At 37.8% G+C, this 23,836-nt stretch overlaps 1 protein-coding gene across 7 annotated transcripts in view; it reads left to right on the top strand.

Annotated features, from left to right (window-relative positions):
- CDC14B (cell division cycle 14B) overlaps positions 1–23,836 on the top strand; it is a 101,721-nt gene that overhangs the window by 5,083 nt on the left and 72,802 nt on the right. For 5 of the 7 annotated variants that reach the window (XM_060301122.1, XM_070045772.1, XM_060301121.1 and 2 more), the window contains exon 2: positions 2,415–2,441. The exons of the other annotated variants lie outside the window; for them this stretch is intronic. In XM_060301122.1, the coding sequence (XP_060157105.1) occupies positions 2,415–2,441 (27 nt within the window). The remainder of the gene's footprint in view (positions 1–2,414; positions 2,442–23,836) is intronic. 7 annotated transcript variants of the gene reach the window in all.

The raw sequence follows: 23,836 nt of genomic DNA, 5'->3' as shown, positions 1-23,836 counted from the left end.
ACAAATTAACTGCGCTGTGCCTTAGAATGGGAATGAATTTCTCCAAATTTTGTTGGGGTTGGGGAGAGCTGGAATGAAACCACTTTGTGGATTTTTAGGATGGAAAGAAGGCACTGGCACATACCAATGACATTTCTTGGAAATTTCTGAGATAGTCTCCTGGGAACTCTGAATTGATGGACCTGGTATTTTTTGAAAGGCTTTTAAGAAATCCCCTAGGAATTTCACAGTTGTCCATTTTTCCCTGTGAAGAAGCCAAGACCAGAGATAAGTAATTTTGCAAATTTGTAAAATAAGTTTGCAAATTTGAAAACTGCAAATTAATGCAGTTTCTTTTTGGGAAAGTCATGATCACCTGCCTTTTATTCTTTCTGACAGATAAAGCTGCTTCACAGTTACACATAAATGATTTCTTGAACATCTACTAGTTAGTCCTTTGCTACTTTGGCTAGTAGATGATGTCATAGTAGATACTCCATAAGTAGTATCTATGAAGTTGAATTTAGAGAGATGAATAATTATCTAGTGAATTTGGAAAAATGAGCAAACTAACTACACAGCTCAGGTCTTTCAGAGCTCATGCTATTTTCCAAGTTGGCCATCATTACACCCCTGATCTTCCAGATATTTCATTCCTTCAGCAAACATGTAATGAATATCTATTCTGCCAGCCTTTTTTTTTTCCACCTTCAAGTGCATAAAATAGGTCACTGCTGGGAGATAGTCCCTGCTCTCATAGAGGTTATGTTCTCTGCTTTACTTGAGAAAATAAAACTTGGAGGATTTGAAGGAGAACTAATCTGAAGAGGAACCATATCTTGGTTGAAATCTTTGGGGAAGAAAAACTTTGATGGTAGCGTTTTTGAAGAGGTAATTCTGGTAGTTAGGCTCGAGGACACCAGGGAAAGCTGGTGTCTCCCCACACAGGGGCTGAACACAGCCAGATTTAATAACCTTTTGGAGCCTGGATTCTCTCATCTGTTTAAAAATAAAAAGTCTGCAGAGTTGTTGGGAGGATGAAATGAAGGGGATGCATGTTAAGTGCCTGGCTTGGTGCCTCGCTGACAACCGGGGCTCCATAAATGATCTCTGGTATTACAAGTGTGCCAGCAGTGGGCAAGCCCCGGGGGGTACAGAGGGCACACTGAGTCATCATGGTTGGGAGGGTTTCAGGCTCAGAAGCAAACATTTCCCCCATACGTGTACTTGCACAAAAGGTTCGGTGAATCAAAACAGTGAAAATGCAGTGTGTTCCTCTCCCTGCTTCTGAATGTAATCTTCAGGGCAGAAACGCTGCAGATGAGGCTGGCTCAGTATTTGTCAGAGACGTGGAGGAGGTTTGGCGCCGTGTTGATAATCTTTTCTGCCTTGGGAAAAACGTTACAGTTTCACTTTAAAGATTTCTTGTAAGAGGAAGAATAAACCAAAACTCTTCGGAGGCTATTATTACATGCTTTTATTATACTGAAGAGTTTGTATGTTGCTACTATTAAATTGCAGCTAAGTTTATGGGGGGTGGTTCTTCATAAAAATGCAAAGTCCTCATGGGAGAGCCTCAGGTAGAAGGTTATTTTTAAAAAGTGTGTTAAGTTATTTACTGATAAAATACAAATTTTTCAGAGTGGCTAACTTAAAGCATGACTGTGCCCTAGTACATCCGTTTTAAAAGAGTATTTCACAGATCCAAAAGCTTTGACACTGGTGGTGCATATTATTGGCAGACAGGGTGTTTGTTTTGGGTAAAACAAATTACCTTTCAAAAGGCCTTTCTAACGTTTAATGTGTGGCACAGAGACCCAATTTATTTGGAAGGGGTGGGAGTTAGAAAATAAGATAAATAAGAAATGATATCTTTAAATCTATTTTCTTACACTGGGAAAAAATAATTTTAGTAGCCAGTATTTTGTTTTTCTTCCCATCCTAGCTACAGAATATTTTTATTTTAATCTTAGTAAGTCCTTTAAGGTCCTTCACACTAAAATTACTTTTATAATTGTCTTTAAAAAGAAATGAAAACATGGGTAGATTGGTTTATCTGAGTATTTAAAAGCCAGTCCTCACTTAGGCCAGGTACCATTATGAGTGAGGTAAGTAGGTCCAGGGTTAACTCTGGGCCAAAAGTGGAGAGATTGTATGGAGACAAAGAAAGTGGTGCGGCAGGAGCTAACCAATTTTCAAATACTGTTTCTTTACATTTTTTGATTTTTAGCTTCCAAGGTTGGTTAGTCACTTAATTTGTAGAAGTGCTGACTACCGTATTAGCCAGGGATTACCTTAGAAAACAATTTCCAAAATAAAATTGATTTTAACTTCTGAAACACAAGGTTATTTAACTGGAATTTGTACATCTCATCTGAATTCTCTAGTTTATTTGAAAGTTTTACGCCCTTCTCTCTCTCTCTTTTTTTCTATAGCTTTTCATGGATACTGCTCCAACAAAGGTATTCAGATCATTGACTCTACTTTGCAGTTCTTTGATGATTTTAAAACTGTAGATTTAATCTGTTAGTTGTGATTCTTGGTTCCGTCTCTTCCTGTTTGCTTGTCTTAATTTTAGTCTTAGGTAGCAGTTTTAGTTTTCTATAACTGTAGAGTATCTTTCATATGTTTACGACTTAAGTTGAAATCTGTCTTTATATGAAAAGTTCTGTTGGTTTCTGTGTACAGGTAATGCTGGAAGTAGTTTCTGTGATATTTTATGGGGTAATTATGAATGCTATGTTTTGTATGGTGGATATTTTTGGTAATACTAAATTTTTATTTTAATTAAATCTCACTTTTGTAAGCGCTTGCCGAAAGGATACTTAGAATGAGTTGTTACGACAGCTGTTCTTGATCCCCCCACCCCCACCCCCCCCCACCCCCCCCCCGGTTACTTTAGTTATTTCTGGGCATTTCTTTGCTTAGTGGACAGGCATATATCTCACTTACTGTGTTTGGTAAGAGGGAAATCTCATGAAATGCCAACCTGAACTTTGGGAACAGGGGAGTTCTTTTGTATCCTATTAAAAAAATTTTTTTTTTAATATTCTGATTCCCTTTGATTTTCAGGCTCCTCAACCAAGGCCATTTACCAAAAGAACAAATCTGAATGGCCCCATATACTTATTATTTTCAATTGAAAATTTTCTGACTTTATCCTCTTCATCTTTTATTCAGCTCCTTTAATTCTTAGTATCATTTATATTCTAGAGGAGCAATTCTCTTAAGAGTCCTTTATTCACCAGTCAGTTCAAAGGTTTGGTCCCATTGTCTTTGAGGCTGAAAAGCTGAGGAAGCTAGGCAGGGTAAATTCATTCTAATTGCATAATATCACATATTGATTTCATTTCTCAGGTAGTTTACTTTTACACCATTAAAATTTGGTCGACAGTGTACTTTTCACAAAAGAGAAAAACATCTTGTTCCTGATGTCAGTGATATTTGTTGTTCCTTCAAGTTCTAATTTGACAGTAAAATTATTTTCTTGGCACTGCTATGCAATTTATGACATTGATCTTTTTATACCCAATCCGTAATGCTATAATATCATTACACATTATGAATTCTGCAAAGTCCTCTATTTTAGGACCATCTCAGCTGAATCATTCTCTGCATTTTGCTCATTTATCCTCATTTGTATTCGTATGAATTGTGCTATGGAATTTATTCAACAAATATTTATTGAGCAACTACTTTGAACAAGGCAGTGGGCCAAGTATTACTGAGGAAGGGAGGAGGGGATATGAAGATTTAATAACAACATGCTCATTATCACTGAAAGATTGAGAAGGCATACACTCTTAAGTCATCATCTCAATGAAGACAGGCAGTGAAGGAATCAGTCATTATGTAATTTTGCTCTCTTAATTTAAACAGTGTCAGTTTGAGAGAAATTAGTGATGGAAATGTTACTTGATAATTCCTACACAAAGTGAGTTATTTTTTTCAATATGTGGTCAAAATGACCTGTCGTATGGTGTCTTTCTCGTGTGTGTGTGTGTGTGTGTGTGTGTGCATGTATGTTTTAACCTTTAAAAGATGAGAAAAAGCTTCATTTTGGTATATAACTGATCATATATATGTATGATATGAATATATGCATACAGTTAATAATATCCTGGAAACTATCCCTCTACTAACACAGAGCCAAAGTGAAAGGTCTGAATTCCAATTAATTCTGTATCACTAATTTGAATGTCAAAGTATCCCACAGGACATAACTTAAAATGAGATACTTTGTTTTATTTTTAAGAATACCTTATTTATTGGTAAGAAGTAATTATAGAGCACCTTTTAAGTTGAGTATTGCTTCTTAAATTGGAGGCACTAAAGATGGCTAAATATTTTAAGAACTATATTTGGTATGTGTGACTTTTAAACTGAAAAGCATTCTGATTTTCACATTCTTTTATAGGTGCTGAGGAAGAATTGCTTTGACACGAATGTGTAGCAGAATTAACATTATGGTTTTACATTTTGGGGAGCTGTTCTCAATCTGCTCTTAGAATTTTTTTATTGTACTGCTGTCATTAGATAGCTTTTTGGAAGCACCTAATACATGAAACAAGCATCTTAACATTCATTTATTTCCTTTTTGACAGTGTACTGTCAAAAAAGCTTAGAATTTAGCTAGCAAACACAACTGAGGTTGGGATTTTAACTCCACTATTATATTCTAGTTTTAAACTATTGTGACTAAAAGGGCTTGAAGTAAAAACATATCCATTCAGGATATGTTTGAGTGCGTATTATAGTCTCATCCTTGCAACGGGTGCTGCAAGAGCTGCGATAGAGATGTCATAGTTGACCCCGGATCTCTGGAAAGTGACACTAGTACATGGAACTGGGTGATATCTATATATCTTCTGTATCACATAGAGGAACTTATCTCTGAATATCATGGACACTCAAAGATAGATGCCTCCGAATGAATGTGATCCTTGGAAAGGAGGCTTGAGCTATGTTTTAAAAGATTCTCTTATATTCCCCTGCAGAACCAGTAGGAACTGTTCTTGATCACAGTAACACACAGTAGTCTCTGCTTTCTCCTTCCTCCTGACAATACCATTGCTACTACTGTGGTGGCATTTGTATGTGTGAAGGGTGATTGCTGGGATTGGGGATAGACTCTATCCCAGCATGGGATACCCCCCCTCCCCGACCTGTCCTGTTCTTGTATTCAGCAGTTAACCTGAATTAAATAATAACTTTGCTCCAAAATGGAAAAATACTTTATTTAGTGAAATCTCTCTTACTCAAGAGGGCAGGAAAAGGAAGACAAACCTTAAAACATTCTTTATTTAATAGGATCTATTCAGATTATTTTGAACAAATACATTTTTAGAGGCTAAATTTGTGGATTCAGAAGACAATCATTTCCAGGCACAGTGCTAAAGGAATTTTTTTTTTTCTTGTGGAACACTGTTGCGAATTTCCAAAATAAAAATGTTGGCTATTCCAAAGGGTAAGCAATAAACTTGGATTTTTAAAAAATATCCATGCTTTGGATTAAGGACTGTATTTTAAAATGATTTCAGAAAACAAGTATTATTCTAATATAGAGATTTATGAAAAGGATTAATAAATTTTGTTTTATGCCACAAAAGCAGTTTTTAAATAATGCCAATTTCTTTTGTGTACCTTTTACACACGCCATTTAACATAACCATATGCAGTGCTGCTTTGTTGTAATTATATTGTCTTCAAAACGTTTTACTAAGAATAAATAGGCATATATAAAACTGCAGTCAATGTCTTGTTTCGGATTCCCCCAGAACAGACTGAGTCAAGGATTCCAAGGCAAGCACTTTCTTTAGGAGATGGTCCCAGGCAACTCTCAAAGTGAAGTAGGTAAGTGAGAGGATCAGGAGGTGCAGGCCATAGACCGCTCATTAGCAAGCACGTTACTTACTGTGGTAGCTGTAGTTTGATCCCACAGGGGAAATCTGGGAGCCAGTGTAGAACAAGTGAGGATGGAAGGGGGCTGGGATATTTGTACACTAGTAACTCAGAGGGTGAGTGATAATTTTGAAGTGCTGTGAGGGCAGGCCAAATGGGCTCTGCAGGTGGGAGAAAGTCCTGAAAGAAATGTTGGTATAATTGCAATGTGTGCTGAGAAGGGGAGGGTGGGAGCGGTGACTCCTGCAGTCGGTCATAGTATGGTTAAATTTTTTCTGTGAGCTCTTAGTGCTATTAGTGTTTTTTTTAGCTATTTAGCCCTCAACCATTATCCCAAGTTGAGTGTGTTATTGTCACTGTGCTGTGTCCTGGTGAGGCAATTTTGATAGCAAATGTTGGGAGAAGGCACACACGTGACAGGGCGGGTTTGTTAGAAAGAACCAGTGGGAGAGTACTAAGCTGGATGTTTATGATGCGAGCTTAATGAACCATTTGCAAGGAATTGTTTAAGGAAACTAGGTAAAGATGTGTGTGCACTTAAGGATAGTTGGAAGTTCTTTGATTTTTATGAAAGGCTTTATAAAGATCCCTGTAGCTTGGAGATTTAACTAACAGTTGTGATTAGCATCTAGAAGAATTATGGCCAGAGACAATCCTGACTCCAGTAAATGTGAAGTGACTGGAAGGAGCTGAGCCATTGCCAATGTAGAATGCCAGGACTGATCTCCTTGGACACTCTGGATTCCATGCAAGTACCATTTCCAAGAACTCCTCACCCCCAGCTAAATGGAGTTTATGCATACATGTGAAGTCAGCCACCTTATGTCATTTATTTCCAATAAGGCCAGATAACAAGCATTAGGTACTCTTGTGAGTGGTTCAAGATAAATAAATCTACTGATTTAATTGCTCAGGAGTTTATAATCAATGTATCATATGCGTGTACAAAGTGTTACACAAAGTAGGGAAATCACAGTTTACCTTGTGTAAGTAAGAGTTATTTTCCTGCCTTTTGGATGCTTTTCCCATATTATTAAAGCTTTGCATAGTCCCTTTTCATTTTTCTTTGGAAACAATAATTCAGTCTCTTTAACAGAGGGGGAAAATAGTCATACTGCTAATCTTGTGAGAGGTAGACTTTAACAATGCTGAAGCTTTCACAGGGGATCAAGATTCAGTAATAAAAGCCTTGACTTCGGAGACATTAGAAATAGTTTTTCATCATTTTCCTAAATATGAGTGGGCAGCTTTTAGAACTTATTAGAAAAACTAGTGCTGGTGATGTTTCCTGCCCTATAATCCTGTTCCATGTTCTTGAGGTGCATTCCTGATCCTGGGTTCCTGACACGTTTATCATTGGTCCGTGCAAGCCCCTTTATTAGGCTTTCTGTTTCTGAAATACGGCCCACTAAACAACACTCAGTATACTCTTCAACAAGAGTTGCTTGTTTTTCTTTTATGTTTTTTCTTTTCTTTATTTTTTGAATAGATAATACATGCACATGGTTCACAATTTAAAAGATACAAAAGCGTAAACAGCAGAGAGTAAGATTCCCACTTTCACCTGTCACCTAGCTGCCTATTTCCCCTCTTCAGAATCAATTGACAAAGCTGACCTCTTGTGTCTTACCAGAGGTTTTCTATGTATTTACAAATATATGTATATATGTGTATACAGATGTCTGTGTGTTTGTATCCTCTCATACAAATTATGGTCCATTATTCTCACTGATCTCTACCTTGCTTTTCTTCACTGCTCTTAGGTTGCTCGTTGAGCCCAGAGTTGGAATAAAGTGAGTTGGAGGATCCTAGTGGGCCATGCTTTCAAGATGCTCTAGATTAAGATGTGATGATAATAGCCTCTGGGTTAGTCAGTGTATGCTCCATGTTAAGGCCCATGCTAAAACCTGTGTCTGTCCTCCACCTCCAATAAAGTTTCTAAGATATAGGTGCTCATTATTTTTTAAAAAGACAACACATAAAGAAAAGAAAAAGATCAGTGATGCTACTAGCAAGGGTGTTTTCTCTATCAGTTAGTTTAGGCTTGGTTATACTGTAATAGCAAGCCCCCTCCCAATCTCAGCAGTTTAACATAAAGATTTAATTCTTGTTTCTGTTTCAGAGCCACTGTGGGTTGGCAGGGGTTTCTGCTTCCTGTAATTGTTTGGGGACCTAGGCTTATAAGTAGCAGTGGTCTCTAATATTGCTGGTCCCTGTGCCAGAGGGGAAAAGAATGCTGTGGAGGGTCATTATCAACAATTAAACGCTCATTTTCGTCATAGTTCATTGACCAGAATTAACCATGTGGTCCCACCCAACCACAGAGGGACAGGAATGTGCCTGTTAGGTGAACAGCATTAATGAGTACCACAGTTAGCCTTTTAGATTGTTCAGTGTATATTTGTATACATAGATATCTCGATAGAGAGATGTATTTTTATATCAATAAGATAGACACTAAGTAATTTTATCATTACTTTTTTCCACTTCATATGTTATAGCAGAATCTTTCATTGTCCTAAGTATGTGTCTAAATATGTATCTCTTTTGGATGCATATTATTCTATTATATGCCTATATAATAATGTATTTCCTGGCTCCTCTCCTAAGGAAAATGTACCTTAATTTCCATAAAATTGGTAGAAATATTTAGAGGTTGTAGACCCTCCCCAGCCAAGCATTGGATTCCTATCATGGTCTCTAGGTTGTAAATATAAGTGCTATTTAGAATAACCTCTCTTCATCCCCTTTGTCCCCTCATAAAGTACCGTTTTATAATTTTTTTAACTTGATATTTTGTATTGTTTTTTGTTTTTGGCCACACTGCGAGGCTTGTGGGATCTTAGTTCCCTGACCAGGAATTGAACCCGGACCCTTGGCAGTGAAAGCATGGAGTCCTAACCAGTGGACCACCAGGGAATTCCCATAAACTTGATATTTTGTATAGGTAAATACAGTTGTCCCGCAGTATCCGTCGGGGATTGGTTCCAGGAGCCCTGTGTATATTATTAGGGAAATTATTATCTGTGATGATTTACAAATGTGTTTTCTATTTGTCATTTGCCTTTTGATTATCTTATAGTTGTGGTTGTGACGTGTGTTTACCATGCAAAGTTTGTAGGTGAACCTGCTAATCATTCCTCTTATGGCTTCTGGATTTTAAGTCATAGTTGAACTCAACAAAGCTATTAAGGAGTTCTCATGTGTTTAATTTCTCCTGCACTGGCCTGCATGCTGTTGTTCTTAAGCATTTTACTCACACATATCATATATTATAAACCCCACAATATTGCTTTGGCCAAAAAGTTCGTTCGGGTTTTTCCGTAACATGCTACCGAAACCCGAATGAACTTTTTGGCCAACCCAATATATTGTTACTACTTTTGTTAAAACAATCATCTTCTAAAGAGATATAATTGAGAAAAATCTTATATATTTACCCATGTAGTTACCATTGCTAGTGCCCTTCATTCCTTTGTGTAGATCCAGAGTTCCAAAAGGTATCATTTTCCTTCTGCCTGAAGGATGGTGTTTATTTGTTTTGTTTCTGTCTTTTAACATTTCTTATAGTCGGGTCTCTTTTACCTTTTTTGTAAAAAAGGTAAAAAACATTTTGAATGTTTAAAAATGCCTTCATTTTTGAAACGTTCTTGCTTATTATGGAATTCAAGTTTGGCATTTTTCTTTTTCCTTTCTGTACTTGTAAAGACATTGTTCTATTGTCTTATCACTTACATTGGTTCCTACAAGAAATCTGATGTCCTTATCTTTGTTTCTCTGTATGTAATATGTACTTTTTCCTCTGGCTGCTTTTAAGATTTTCTCTTTCTCACTGGTTTTGAGAATTTGATTATGGCATATTTTTCTTCACATTGTGCTCAGGACTTGAATTTCTTGGAGCTGTGTGTTTAAAGAGTTTATCAGTTCAGGAAATTTTCTACCATTATTTCTTAAAATTTTTTTTTCTGCCCATTCCCCCTCCTTAATATACAATTACCTGTATATTAGGCCATTTTAAGCTGTCCAAGAGCTCACAGATGGTCTTTTCAGTTTTGTTGGATTTTTTTTCCTTCTCTCCCTCACTTTCATTTGGATAGGTTTACTGCTATGCCTTGAAATTCACTACTATTTTCTTATCAGCCATTAATCAAATCCAATGTATTCTTCATCTCAGATTGTAGTTTTCATTTTTAGAAAAGCTCGATTTGGGTGTTTTTTATATCTTCCATGTCTACATTTTTTTTACTGTATTTAAAAAATAATAGCCCTTTGAGATGTAATTCACATATCATATAATCCACCCATTTAAAGTGTACATTTCAGTGGCTTATTTTTTTGTAATAGTATATTTTATGTAGTATTGAAATACTAAATATTTTAAGAATAGTATTTTGGGGGGGATAAATAGTATATTTACAGAGTTGTGCAACTATCCTCATAATCTAATTTTAGAACGTTTTCATTATCCAAGAAAGAAACTTTGTTCCTAATAGCAGTTATTCCCCATTCCCTTCACCTTCTCTTCCATCCCAGCCCTGGGCAACCACTAATCTACTTTCTGTCACTATAGATTTTCTATTTTGGACATTTCATATAAATGGGATTATACTATTATTGATATTTTGTGAGTAGTTTCTTTCACTTAGCATAATGTTTGAGGTTCATCCATGTTGTAACATGTATCATACTACATTCCTTTTTATGGCTGAATAATATTCCACTGTATGACTAGATCACATTAAACTTATATGTGTGTATATATAACTTTAGGTGGACATATATTTTATGTGGACATATATTTTCATCTACTAACAACATATGAATGCAGTTATGATAACTTTTAATGTTTTTCTCTGCTAATTCTAACTTGTGCATCAGTTCTGAGTCTATTTTGATTCACTGAGTAGTCTCTTCATAATGGGTCATGCTTTTCTGCTTCCTTGCATGCCTGGCAATCTTCAAATGCTGAATTTTACCTTAGTGGACGCTGGATTTTTTTTTTTTTTTTTTTTTTTGCGGTACGTGGGCCTCTCACTGTTGTGGCCTCTCCTGTTGCAGAGCACAGGCTCCGGACGCGCAGGCTTAGCGGCCGTGGCTCACGGGCCCAGCCGCTCTGCGGCATGTGGGATCTTCCCAGACCGGGGCATGAACCTGTGTCCCCTGCAACAGCAGGCGGACTCTCAACCACTGCGCCACCAGGGAAGCCCTATTTTTGTATTTTTATAAATCTTCTTGAGTTTTGTTCAGGGATGCAGTTAAGTTACTAGTTTCATACTTTCAGTTCTTGCTTTTATGATTTATTAGGTGGGCCTGGATCGGTATTCATTTGAGGACTAATTATTCATTATTGAGGCAAGACCTTCCTGAGTCTTATCCAATGCCCTGTAACTTAGGAGTTTTCACAAAATGGCCTGGAAAACGAGTGCTCTCCCAGCCTGTGTGAATGCCAGACACTGTTTGCTGTAATCCTTTCAGATGGGCTCCAGTGGTTTCCTAACATGCGTGTTCTGTACGCTCAAATACTTGAGAGTTTTTACAAATCTCCAGGGTTCCCTCTCTGTGCAGCTTCCTTCTCTTTGGTACTCTGTACTATGAACTTTTGCTGCTTGGTTTCCCTGGATTCAGCTTCATCTCAACATGGAGTCTGCTGGGTTCTGCCTTGGTTTACCCTCTCTGTGCAGTGGCTGTAAGTTGGGGTAATTGCGGGACTCGCCTTTTTTTGTTTACTGTGTCTTGGGGATCACTGTCCTCCATTGCCTGATATCCAGAGTCCTGAAAACCATTATTTAATGTATTTTGTCTGTTTAAAACAATTTTTTTTAGGAGGAATGGTAAATCTGGTCCCTGTTATTCTATCTTGGCTAGCAGTGGAAATCATGTGTTTTCTTATATATTTTATGTTTCATTTTCTTACATTTAAATATTTTCTCCATTTGAAATTTATTCTGCTGTAAGGTCATGGGACCACTTTTATTTACTTTTTCAGATGGCTACCTAATACTATTTATTTACTCGACATCTGGTTTGATTTATCATCTTTATCAAGCATTAAGTTCCTGTATATGGCTGGGTCTGTTTCAGAACTTCTGTTGTATATATGTCTATCAGACACTAGGAACACTCTGTATTAGTAATGGAGTAATAATCTGGTAGTGCTAGCTCCTTCTTAGAATTCATTTAAAAATTTTTTTTCCTCCAGCTATTCCTGTTTGTTTATTCTTACATATTTTTCCATATGAATTTTAGGATCAACTTGTCTATTCCATAAACAAACAAAAAATCCTGCTAGTTCTTACATGAATTAACCTGGAGAAAAATAATGTTTAGGATGATGGCTCTTCTGTCCACAAACATGGTATATCTTTTTGTTTGCTCAAGTCTTCTTTTCGGTAGCTCAGTAATGTGTTAAGATTTCATACCATACAATGTCTTACACTTTACTTGTTAAACTTTTTCTTAGGTACTTTAATCTTTGTTGTTACTATTATGAATGTGATTTTTTTTTCTCTTCGTTTATTTCACACATTAACAATTCTCTGAACAATTAGCTGAACTCTTTATGGACAATATTTTAATTTTATTTAACTTTGACTCCACAGCACCTACCAAAGGGTTTGGAAAGTAAAAGTGGCAGTTCAATGTTTAGATGTTAGAATAAGGACTGAGGAGTTACTGTAACTACATTAATACTACATTTACAGTGTAGATGATTACCTCATGGCTTTGTTTTTAATTATTAAAGTTTAGGGATTGATCATTTTGATCTTATTGCTATTTTCTTATTTACCCCTTGTAAATAAGACTCTATTAATATCCTTGTTTAGCTACCTGTTTTTGAACTATGTAGAGTAAGTTAGTATGGCTAATAGTGATTGTATTCAGTGAATAGATTTTTTTATTTGATAAGTGAGTAGGAATTTGCTTGAGAAGCAAAATGGTCTTTTAAAAACTTCGGGTTGGACTTCCCTGGTGGCGCAGTGGTTAAGAATCTGCCTTCCAGTGCAGGGGACACGGGTTCAAGCCCTGGTCTGGGAAGATCCCACATGCCATGGAGCTACTAAGCCCACACACCACAACTACTGAAGCCTGTGCACCTAGAGCCCATGCTCCGCAACAAGAGAAGCCACTGCATGAGAAGACCGTGCACCGCAACAAAGAGTAGCCCCTGCTCGCTGCAACTAGAGAAAGCTGGCATGCATCAACGAAGACCCAACGCAGCCAAAAATAAATGAATAAATAAATTAATAAAAACAAACTCTGTGGAGCTGAAACATAAAAAAAAAAAACTTAGGGTTTTATGCTGCTGTAAGAAATTAAAGCAAAGACACAAATAAACGGAAAGACATTCCATGTTTGTGGATTGGAAGACTTAATATTGTTAAAATGTCCATAGTGCCCAAAGCGGCCTGCAGATTCAGTCAGTCCCTATCAAAGTCCCAATGGCATATTTGTAGAAATTGAAAAAACATCCTAAAATTCATATAGGAAGACAAAGCTAAGACCTCACACTTCTGATTTCAAAACATACTACAAAGCTACAGTAATCAGAACAGTGTGGTACTCACCAATAAAAAAGGCAAAAAATTTAAAAACTCCCCATACCAAGTGTTGGGGAGGATGTGGAGCATTTAGAACTCTCATACCCTGCCATAAGGAGTGTGAAACGATGCAACCACCATGGAAACCAGTTTGTCAGTTGCTTAGAAAGCTAAACATACATATCCCAGTGATCCCACTCTTACGTATTTACCAAAGGGAAAAGGTAACACATATTCACACAGACTTACACATGAATGTTCAAAGCAGCTTTCTTTATAATAGGCAAAAATTGGAAACCACATAAATGTCCATGACCAGATGAATGGATTATCAAATTTTCATATATCCATACAATGGAATAATACTACTCAGCAATATAAAGGAGAGAACTATTGATAAATGCAACAAACCATATGGACCTTGAAATCATTAGGTGGAGTGAAAGAACACTGGTAAAAAGACAAACATACTCTTTTTTTGTTGTTTTTTTTAAATTGGAGTATACTTACTTTACAATGTTGTGTTAGTTTCTGCTGTACAATGAAGTGGATCAGCTATATGTGTACCTATATCCCTTCCCTGTTGGATCTCCCTCCCACCCGCCTCCATCCAAACCATGTAGGTCGTCACAGAGCACCAAGCTGAGACCCCTGTGCTTTATAGCATGTTCCCGCTAGCTATCTATTTTATGCATGGTAGTGTATATATGTCAATCCTGATCTCCCAATTCATCCCACCCTCCCCTTCCCCCACTGTGTCCACATATCCGTTCTCTACGTCTATGTCTCTATTCCTGTCCTGCAGAGAGGATCATCTGTACCATTTTTCTAGATTCCACATATATGCATTGATATATAATATTTGTTTTTCTCTTTCTGGCTTACTTTTCTCTGTATGACAGACTCTAGGTCCATCCACATCTCCAGAGATGACCCAGTTTCATTCCTTTTTATGGTTGAGTAATATTCCATTGTATATATGTACCATATCTTCTTTATCCATTCATCTGTCGATGGACACTTAGGTTGCTTCCATGTCCTGGCTATTGTAAATAGTGCTGTAATGAACATTGTGGTACATGACTCTTTTTGAATTATGGTTTTCTCAGGGTATATGCCCAGTAGTGCGATTGCTCGGTCATATGGTAGTTCTATTTGTCATTTTTTAAGGAACCTCCATACTATTCTCCAGAGTGGCTGTATCAATTTATGTTCCCACCAACAGTACAGAAGGGTTCCCAGTACAAAAGCATTCTCCAGCATTTATTGTTTGTAGGCTTTTTGATGGTGGCCATTCTGACCGGTGTGAGGTGACACCTCATCGTAGTTTTGATTTGCATTTCTCTAATAATTTAGTGATGTTAAGCATCTTTTCATGTGCCTCTTGGCCATCCGTACGTCTTCTTTGGAAAAATGTCTAATCAGGTCTTCCAGCCATTTTTTAATTGGGTTGTTTGTATTTTTGCTATTGAGCTACATGAGCCGTTTGCATATTTTGGAGATTAATCCATTGTCCATTGCTTCGTTTGCAAATATTTTCTCCCATTCTGAGAGTTGTCTTTTTGTCTTGTTTATGGTTTCCTTTGTTGTGCAAAAGCTTTTAAGTTTAATTAGGTCCCATTTATTTATTTTTGTTTTTATTTTCATTACACTAGGAGGTGGGTCAAAAAAGATTTTGCTGTGGTTTATGTCAAGAGTGTTTTTCCTATGTTTTCCTCTAAGAGTTTTATAGTGTCTGGTCTTACATTTAGGTCTTTAATCCATTTTGAGTTTATTATTGTGTATGGTGTTAGATAGTGTTCTAATTTCATCTTTTTATATGTAGCTGTCCAGTTTTCCCAGCACCACTTATTGAAGAGGCTGCCTTCTCTCCATTGTATGTCCTTGCCTCCTTTGTCATAAATTAGGTGGCCATATGTGCGTGGGTTTATCTCTGGGTTTCTATCCTGTACTATTGAGCTTTATTTCTGTTTTTGTGCCAGTATCATCCTGTCTTGATTACTGTAGCTTTGTCATATAGTTTAACGTGGGGAGCCTGATTCCTCCAGCTCCGTTTTTATTTCTCAAAATTGCTTTGGTTTTCTGGGTCTTTTGTGTTTCCATACAAATTGTAAAATTTTCTGTTCTAATTCTGTGAAGACTGCCATTGGTAATTTGATAGGGATTGCATTGAATCTGTAGATTGCTTTGGGTAGTATAGTCATTTTCACAATATTGATTCTTCCAATCCAAGAACATGGTATGTCTCTCCATCTGTGTCATCTTTGAGTTCTTTTATCACTGTCTTGTAGTTTTCTAAGTACAGGTCTTTTACCTCCTTAGGTAGGTTTATTCCTAGGTATTTTATTCTTTTTGCTGCAATGGTGAATGGGATTGTTTCCCTAATTTATCTTTCTGATCTTTTGTTGTTAGTGAATAGGAATGCAAGAGATTTCTGTGCATTAATTTTGTAACCTGCAACTTTACCACATTCATTGATTAGCTCTAGTAGTTTTCTGGTGGCATCTTTAGGATTCTCTATGTATAGTATCATGTCATCTGTGAACAGTGACAGTTTTACTTCTTCTTTTCCAGTTTGTATTCCTTTTATTTCTTTTTCTTCTCTGATTGCTGTGGCTAAAACTTCCAAAACTATGTTGAATAATAGTGGTGAGAGTGGGTAACCTTGTCTTGTTCCTGATCTTAGTGGAAATGGTTTCAGTTTTTCACCATTGAGAATGATATTTACTGTGGGTTTGTCATATATGGCCTTTATTATGTTGAGGTAGGTTCCCTCTATGCCTACTTTCTGGGGAGTTTTTTTTTTTTTTTATCATAAAAGGGTGTGGAATTTTGTCAAAATTTTTTCAGCATCTCTTGAGATGACCATATGGTTTTTATTCCTTAATTTGTTAATATGGTCTATCACATTGATTGATTTGCGTATGTTGAAGAATCCTTGTATTCCTGGGATAAATCCCACTTGATCATGGTGTATGATCCTTTTAATGTATCGTTGGATTCTGTTTGCTAATATTTTGTTGAGGATTTCTGCATCTATGTTCATCAGTGATATTGGTCTGCAATTTTCTTTTTTTGTGATACCTTTGTCTGGTTTTGGTATCAGGGTGATGGTGACCTCGTAGAACGAATTTGGGAGTGTTCTTCCCTCTGCAATTTTTGGGAAGATTTTGAGAAGGATGGGTGTTAGCTCTTCTCTAAATATTTGATATAATTCTCCTGTGAAGCCATTTGGTCGTGTACTTTTGTTTGCTGGAAGATTTTTAATTACAGTTTCAATTTCATTACTTGTGATAGGTCTGTTTATATTTTCTAATTATTCCTGGTTCAGTCTTGGAAAATCTTACCTTTCCAAGAATTTGTCCATTTCTTTGAGGTTGTCCATTTTATCGGCATATAGTTGTTTGTAGTAGTCTCTTATGATGCTTTGTATTTCTACAGTATCAGTTGTGATTTCTCCTTTTTCATTTCTAATTTTATTGATCTGCATCCTCCCTTTTTTTCTTGATTAGTCTGGCTAAAGGTTTGTCAATTTTGTTTATATTCTCAAGAACCACTTTTAGTTTTATTAATCTTTCTGTTGTTTTCTTTGTTTCTGTTTCATTTATTTCTTCTCTGATCTTTATGATTTCTTTCCTTCTACTGACTTTGGGTTTTCTTTGTTCTTCTTTCTCTAGTTGCTTTAGGCGTAAGGTTAGATTGTTTATTTGAGATTTTTCTTGTTTCTTGAGGTGAGATTGAATTACTATAAACTTCCCTCTTAGAACTGATTTTGCTGCGTCCCGTAGGTTTTGGGTCATCGTGTTTTTATTTTCATTTGTTTCTATGTATTTTTTTTCCCTCTTTGATTTCTTCAGTGATCTCTTGGTTATTTAGTAGTGCACTGTTTAGCCTGCATGTATTTGTGTTTTTTACAGTTTTTTTCCCCACAATTGAAAAAGTCTAATCTAATCTCACAGCGTTGTGGTCAGAAAAGATGCTTGATACGATTTCAATTTTCTTAAATTTTCCAAGGCTTGATTTGTGACCCAAGATGTGATCTCCCCTGGAGAATGTTCTGTGTGCACTTGAGAAGAAAGTGTATTCTGCCACTTTTGAGTGGAATGTCCTATCAATATCAATTAAATCCATCTGGTCTAATGTGTCATTTGAGGCTTGTGTTTCCTTATTTATTTTCATTTTGGATGATCTGTCCATTGGTGAAAGTGGGGTGTTAAAGTCCCCTGCTATTACTGTGTTACTGTCGATTTCCCCTTTTATGGCTGTTAGCATTTGCCTTATGTATTGATGTGCTCCTATGTTGGGTGCATAAATATTTATAATTGTTATATCTTGTTCTTGGGTTGATCCCTTGATCATTATGCAGTGTCCTTCCTTATCTTTTGTAACCGCCTTTATTTTAAAGTCCATTTTTTCTGATATGAGTATTGCTACTCCAGCTTTCTTTTGATTTCCATTTGCATGGAATATCTTTTTCCATCCTTTCACTTTCAGTCTGTATGTGTCCCTAGGTCTGAAGTGGGTCTCTTATAGACAGTATATACATGGGTCTTGTTTTTGTATCCATTCAGCCAATCTGTGTCTTTTGGTTGGAGCATTATTCCATTTACATTCAAGGTTATTATTGATATGTATGTTGCTATTACCATTTTCTTAACTGTTTTGGGTTTGTTTTTGTACGTCTTTTTCTTCTTTTGTGTTTCCTGCCTAGAGAAGCTCCTTTAGCATTTGTTGTAAAGCTGGTTTGGTGGTGCTGAATTGTCTTAGCTTTTGCTTGTCTGTAAAACTTTTGATTTCTCTGTCGAATCTGGATGAGATCCTTGCTAGGGAGAGTAACCTTGGTTGTAGGCTTTTCTCTTTCATCACTTTAAGTATATCCTGCTACTCCCTTCTGGCCTGCAGAGTTTCTGCTGAAAAATCAGCTGATAACTTTATGGGGATCCCTTTGTATGTTATTTGTTGCTTTTCCCTTGCTGCTTTTAATATTTTTTCTTTGAATTTAATTTTTGTTAGTTTGATTAATATGTGTCTTGGTGTGTTTCTCCTAGGGTTTATCCTGTATGGGATGCTCTACGCTTCCTGCATCTGGGTGGCTGTTTCCCTTCCCATGTTAGGAAAGTTTTCCACTATAATCTCTTCAAATATTTTCTCAGACCCTTTCTTTTTCTCTCCTTCTGGGACCCCTATAATTTGAATGTTGGTGCATTTAGTGTTTTCCCAGATGTCTCTGAGATTGTCTTCATTTCTTTTCATTCTTTTTCTTTTATTCTGCTCTTCAGCAGTTATTTCCACCATTCTGTCTTCCAGCCCACTTATTCGTTCTTCTGCCTTAGTTATTCTGTTATTGATTCCTTCTTGTGTATTTTTCATTTCAGTTATTGTGTTGTTTATCTCTGTTTGTTTGTTCTTCTGTTTTCTAGATCTTTGTTAAACATTTCTTGTATTTTTTCGATCTGTGCCTGCATTCTGTTTCCAAGATTCTGGCTCATCTTTAGTATCCTTACTCTGGATTGTTTTTCAGGTAGGTTGCCTACTTCCTCTTCATTTATTTGGTTATGTAGGTTTTTACCTTGCTCCTTTATCTGTGACATATTTTTTTTGTCCTCTCTTTTTTTTCTTTTTTTTGATGGTTTGGATTGTTTTCTTGTCTTACTGGACAGGAACAGTTTGGCTTGAGGCTTCCAGCACTGGAGTTTGTACACTGTTGGGTAGAGGTGGGTCTTGGTGCCGAGATGAGGACCTTCGGGAGACCTTACTCTGATGAATATTCCCTGGGGTCTGAGGTTCTCTGTTTTTCCCATGGTTTGGACTTGGTACTCCCACCGCAGGAGCTCAGGCCTGACCTCCAGCTCGTAAACCAAGATGCTGCAAGCTGTGCAGGGCTGCAAAAAGAAAAAAAGTAGCAGAACAATAAGAGAGTAAAAAATAAAATAAGGTTAGAAAACTAACAGATATGTTAGAGAAAAATTAAAATGTAGGTGAAACAACAACCAGAAGGTAAAACAGAACCACAATAGCAAAAAAGAGGAAAAAAAAAAAGGGCGGAAAAGGGCTTGGCTGTGGGGGGTGGGGCTTAGGCAGGGGCGGGGTTTAGGTGGGGGCGGGGCCTATGCTTAGGACCCACAGGGCTGGAAAAAGCCCTGGGGTGGCGGTGGGGGTGGGGCTTAGGCCCAGCGGGGCAGGAGGGGCCCAGGAGTGCCTCTGGCCTTGGAGGGTGGAGGACCAGGCCTGGGACCCCAGCTGGCTCCCCCAGCCTGAGTTGGTAGGGGAAATGCTAGGCATGCTCTCCCCTGATCCTCTGATCCTGGAGGGCCCTTCCCGGTCTGCCTCTCCTCTTATCCCCCACCTCCCTCCTACATCCCTGGGACCAATGAGGCTGGAGGGGGCTCCGAGGTCGGAGGACCCGGCCCAGGGGCTCATCAGGTTTCCCAGGGCTTGATTGGGCAGGGGAAATGCTAGCTGCACTCCCCCTTGATCCTCTGAGCCCTCTAGGGTCCCTCCAGGCATGGGAACCCCTCCCCTCTCCCAGCCACCCCTCAGGGGTGCTGGTCCTGCCCGGCCCCCACTTCTCCTTCCCTCTGCCTCTCCACCACATCTTACCCGGTCACTTGGGGGTTCCTCCCGTCTCCTTGGGCATCGAGGTTCCCCACCAGCATCTGGCAGGTGCCCTAGTTGTGGGGAGACACGAACTCCACCAAGAAGCACATACTCTTAAGATTCCATTTATATAAAATTCTAAAAATCTTCAAACTGTTCTGAAGTGGCAAAATATAAATAAGTGGTTGCCTGGGGATGGAAATGGAAGGAGGGATGGATTACAAAGGAGCAAGAAGAAACTTGGTGGTGATGAAAATATCTATCTTGATTCATTGTGTATATGTATGTCAAAGTTGATTTTAAATATGTGCACTTTGTTGTACATAAATTATATCTCAATAAAGCTATTTTAAAAAGTAAAAACAAACAAACAAACAAAAAATCCAAACTAGTATTATACTAGCTTAAAGACAGACATAGACCAATGGAACAGAATAGAGCCCAGAAATAAACCATCATGGGTATGGTCAAATGCTTTTTAACCAAGGTGCCAAGGTTACACAATAGGGAAAGGGTAGTCTCTTCCACAATAGTAATGGGAAAACTGGATATTCACATGCAGAAGAATGAAGTTGGACTCTTACCTTACATCATATACAAAAATTAACTCAGAATTAATTAAAGGCCTAAAGTTAAGACCAAAAACTATAAAACTCCTAGAAGAAAACATGGGCAAAAAGCTTCATGACACTGGACTTGGCAGTGATTTCTTGGATATGGTACCAAAGCACAGGCAACAAAAGCAAAAACAGACAAATGAGACTATATCAAACTTAAAAACTTCTGCTCATCAAAGGACAGAATCAATAGAGTGAAAGGCAACCTATGGAATCGGAAAAATATTTGCAAACCACGTATTTGATAAATGAGTTAATATAAGGGGTTAAATTTCCAGAATATATAAATAACTCCTACAAGTCAACAACAGGAAAATAAACAGTCCAGTGGGAGGGAGATGCAAAAGGGAGGGGATATGGGGATATATGTATATGTATAGCTGATTCACTTTGTTATACAGCAGAAACTAACACCATTGTAAAGCAATTATACTCCAATAAAGATGTTAATAAAAAAATGGGCAAAACTTGAATAGACATTTCTCCAAAGAAGATATACAAATGGCCAACAGATTGTATTGGGAAGATATTTCCCAGTGTTCCCTCCTGTGTTGTCTCCTTTACTCTCACACAGAACACTTTACTTCTGACCTTTCTGGTTTTCCCCACACCAAGCAATTTGGCACCGGCTGGGTGTTCTACAATTTAATTCTGACGTTATCTATCTGGAGATAGTGTCAGATCTCACAGGTTAGTGCTCAGTCCCACAAGGCTACCCACCCCACCTTCAGATGCCAGTCGAAAATCCATGTTGTTACCTGTGCTTTGACCAATCAGCTGTAAATCAGAGGTTCCCACGATCCTGCCTCATGTTTGATTAATTTGCTAGAGTGGCTCGCAGAACTTAGGAAGTAGTTTACTTACTCTTTGCCAGTTTATTATAAAAGGATGTAACATAGGATATAGACAAATATCCACATGGAAGAGATGCAGAAGGCAGGTATGTGGGAAGGGGCACAGAGCTTTTTCATCCTCTCTGGGCCCACCACTCTCCCAACACCTCTGTGTTCACCAATCTGGAAGCTCCCTGAACCCCATACTATTAGGATTTTTATGTAGGCTTCCTGACTTAGGTATGATCAGTTATCAATTTCATTTCCAGCCCTTCTCTCTTCTAGAGAATTTGAGGCAGGGCTGAAACTTCAAGCTTCTAATATGACTTGGTCTTTCTGGGGACCATACACATCCTGGAGCCCACCAGAGTCACCTCATTAGAACAAGAGACTCTCCTGCTACCCAGGAAATTCTAAGGGATTTGGTATCTTGGTGTCAGGAACCAGGGTCACAGACCAAATATTAGAATCAAAGACACTCCTAGTGTTCTCATCACTTAAGAAATTGCAAGGGTTTTAGGAACTGTGCCAAAAACTGGCGGCAGATATATATATCTGTGTATATCTAAATATACACACACATATATTGATACAATTTTTTTAAGATCTCACACAAGCATATGAAAAAGATGCTCAACATCACTATTACTAGGGAAATGCAAATCAAAACCACCATAAGGTATCTCATACCTGTTGGGATGGCCACTATCAAAAACAAAAAAACCTCCAACACATGCACAAAGTAACAAGTGTTGGCAAGGATGTGGAAAAATTGGAACCCTTCTGTACTGTTGATGGAAATGGAAAATAGTGCAGCTGCTATGGAAAAGGGTATAGAGGTTTCTTAAAAAATTAAAAATAGAACTTCCATATGATTCAGCAGTCCCACTTCTGGGTATTTATCCAAAAGAAGTGAAAACAGGCTCTTGAAGAGATAGTTGCACACTCATGTTCATTGCAGCATTTTTCACAATAGCCAAGAGGTAGAATGTCTATTGACAGATGAATGGATAAAGAAAATGTGGTATATATGTAGAGTAGAATATTATTCAGTCTTAAAGAAAAAAGAGCAACCCTGTCCTATGCTACAACGTGGATGAACCTTGAGGACATTATGCTAAGTGAAATAAGCCAGTCACAAAAAGACAAATAATGTGTGATTCCAATTATGACATATCTAAAGTAGCCAATTGCCTGGAAACAGAAAATAAATGGTGGTGGTAATGAAAATATCTATCTTGATTGGGGGGAGTTTCAGTTTTTCAAGATGAAAAATTCTAGAGATCTGTTGCACAACAAGGTATATATATATAGTTAACACTACACTCAAAAATGGTTAAGATGATAAATTTTATGCTGTTTTATGCTGTGATCAAAAGATCACAAAAGGAATTTATGGTTGTAAAAAACTCAGTTTCACATCTACTTCTATTTCAGACTAATCTTAGTATTGTTATTTGTGTAGGTATTTCTTCCTGGAATTGATTAATCTCTTGGAGGTCAAGAATCCAGATTTCAGAGAATGTTTTACCTGTATTTTAAGCAAATAAATGCATCTGACAGTTATAAGGGTTACTCTTAGGAATGGAACAGAATGTTTGAAATTAGAATTGTTTAGAAAATTTAGGTTGTGTGATTAAGCATAAGGAGAATGCTTGCACATATCCATTTGATTTAAACAAAAATGATAAAATATACTTACCAGTTGTAAATTTCATCAGAATATTTGTACTTTGTGATTTTTAAAAAATATTAATTAATTTATTTGGCTGCACGAGGTCTTAGCTGCGGCATGTGAGATCTTTTAGTTGTGATGTGCAGGCTCTTAGTTGTGGCATGTGGTATCTAGTTACCTGACCAGGGATCAAACCCAGGCCCCCTGCATTGGGAGCGTGGAGTCTTAAACACTTCTCTGCCGAGGAAGTCCCAGTACTTTATGATTTTTTTCAACAGGAAGATTTCACTCTTGTTTTAAAAGAGAAGGGCCAAACAGCTGCTACAGCTCTCTTACTGTTCCCACTCCTCAGTTACTCCCCTTAAAGTGTACTGAGAGTCAAACAACTTTGAATCTCCTGTCCAGGGATGAAGGATAGACCAAGATACGGAAGGATCGTGAAAGGTAACTGGCTGGGATTATTAACTCATCTTTCCATTTAAGAATACTAGCTGCTGGGCTTCCCCGGGTGGCGCAGTGGTTGAGTGACCGCCTGCCGATGCAGGGGACACGGGTTCGTGCCCCGGTCCGCGAAGATCCCACATGCCGCGGAGCGGCTGGGCCCGTGAGCCATGGCCTTTGAGCCTGCGCGTCCGGAGCCTGTGCTCCGCAACGGGAGAGGCCACAGCAGTGAGAGGCCCGCGTACCGCAAAAAAA

Source organism: Globicephala melas, chromosome 6 (genome assembly GCF_963455315.2).
Source record: "Globicephala melas chromosome 6, mGloMel1.2, whole genome shotgun sequence".
NCBI classification, from domain to species: domain Eukaryota; kingdom Metazoa; phylum Chordata; class Mammalia; order Artiodactyla; family Delphinidae; genus Globicephala; species Globicephala melas.
Note: the sequence above shows the minus strand (reverse complement) of the source record. Positions and strands in the feature narration are given on the sequence as shown.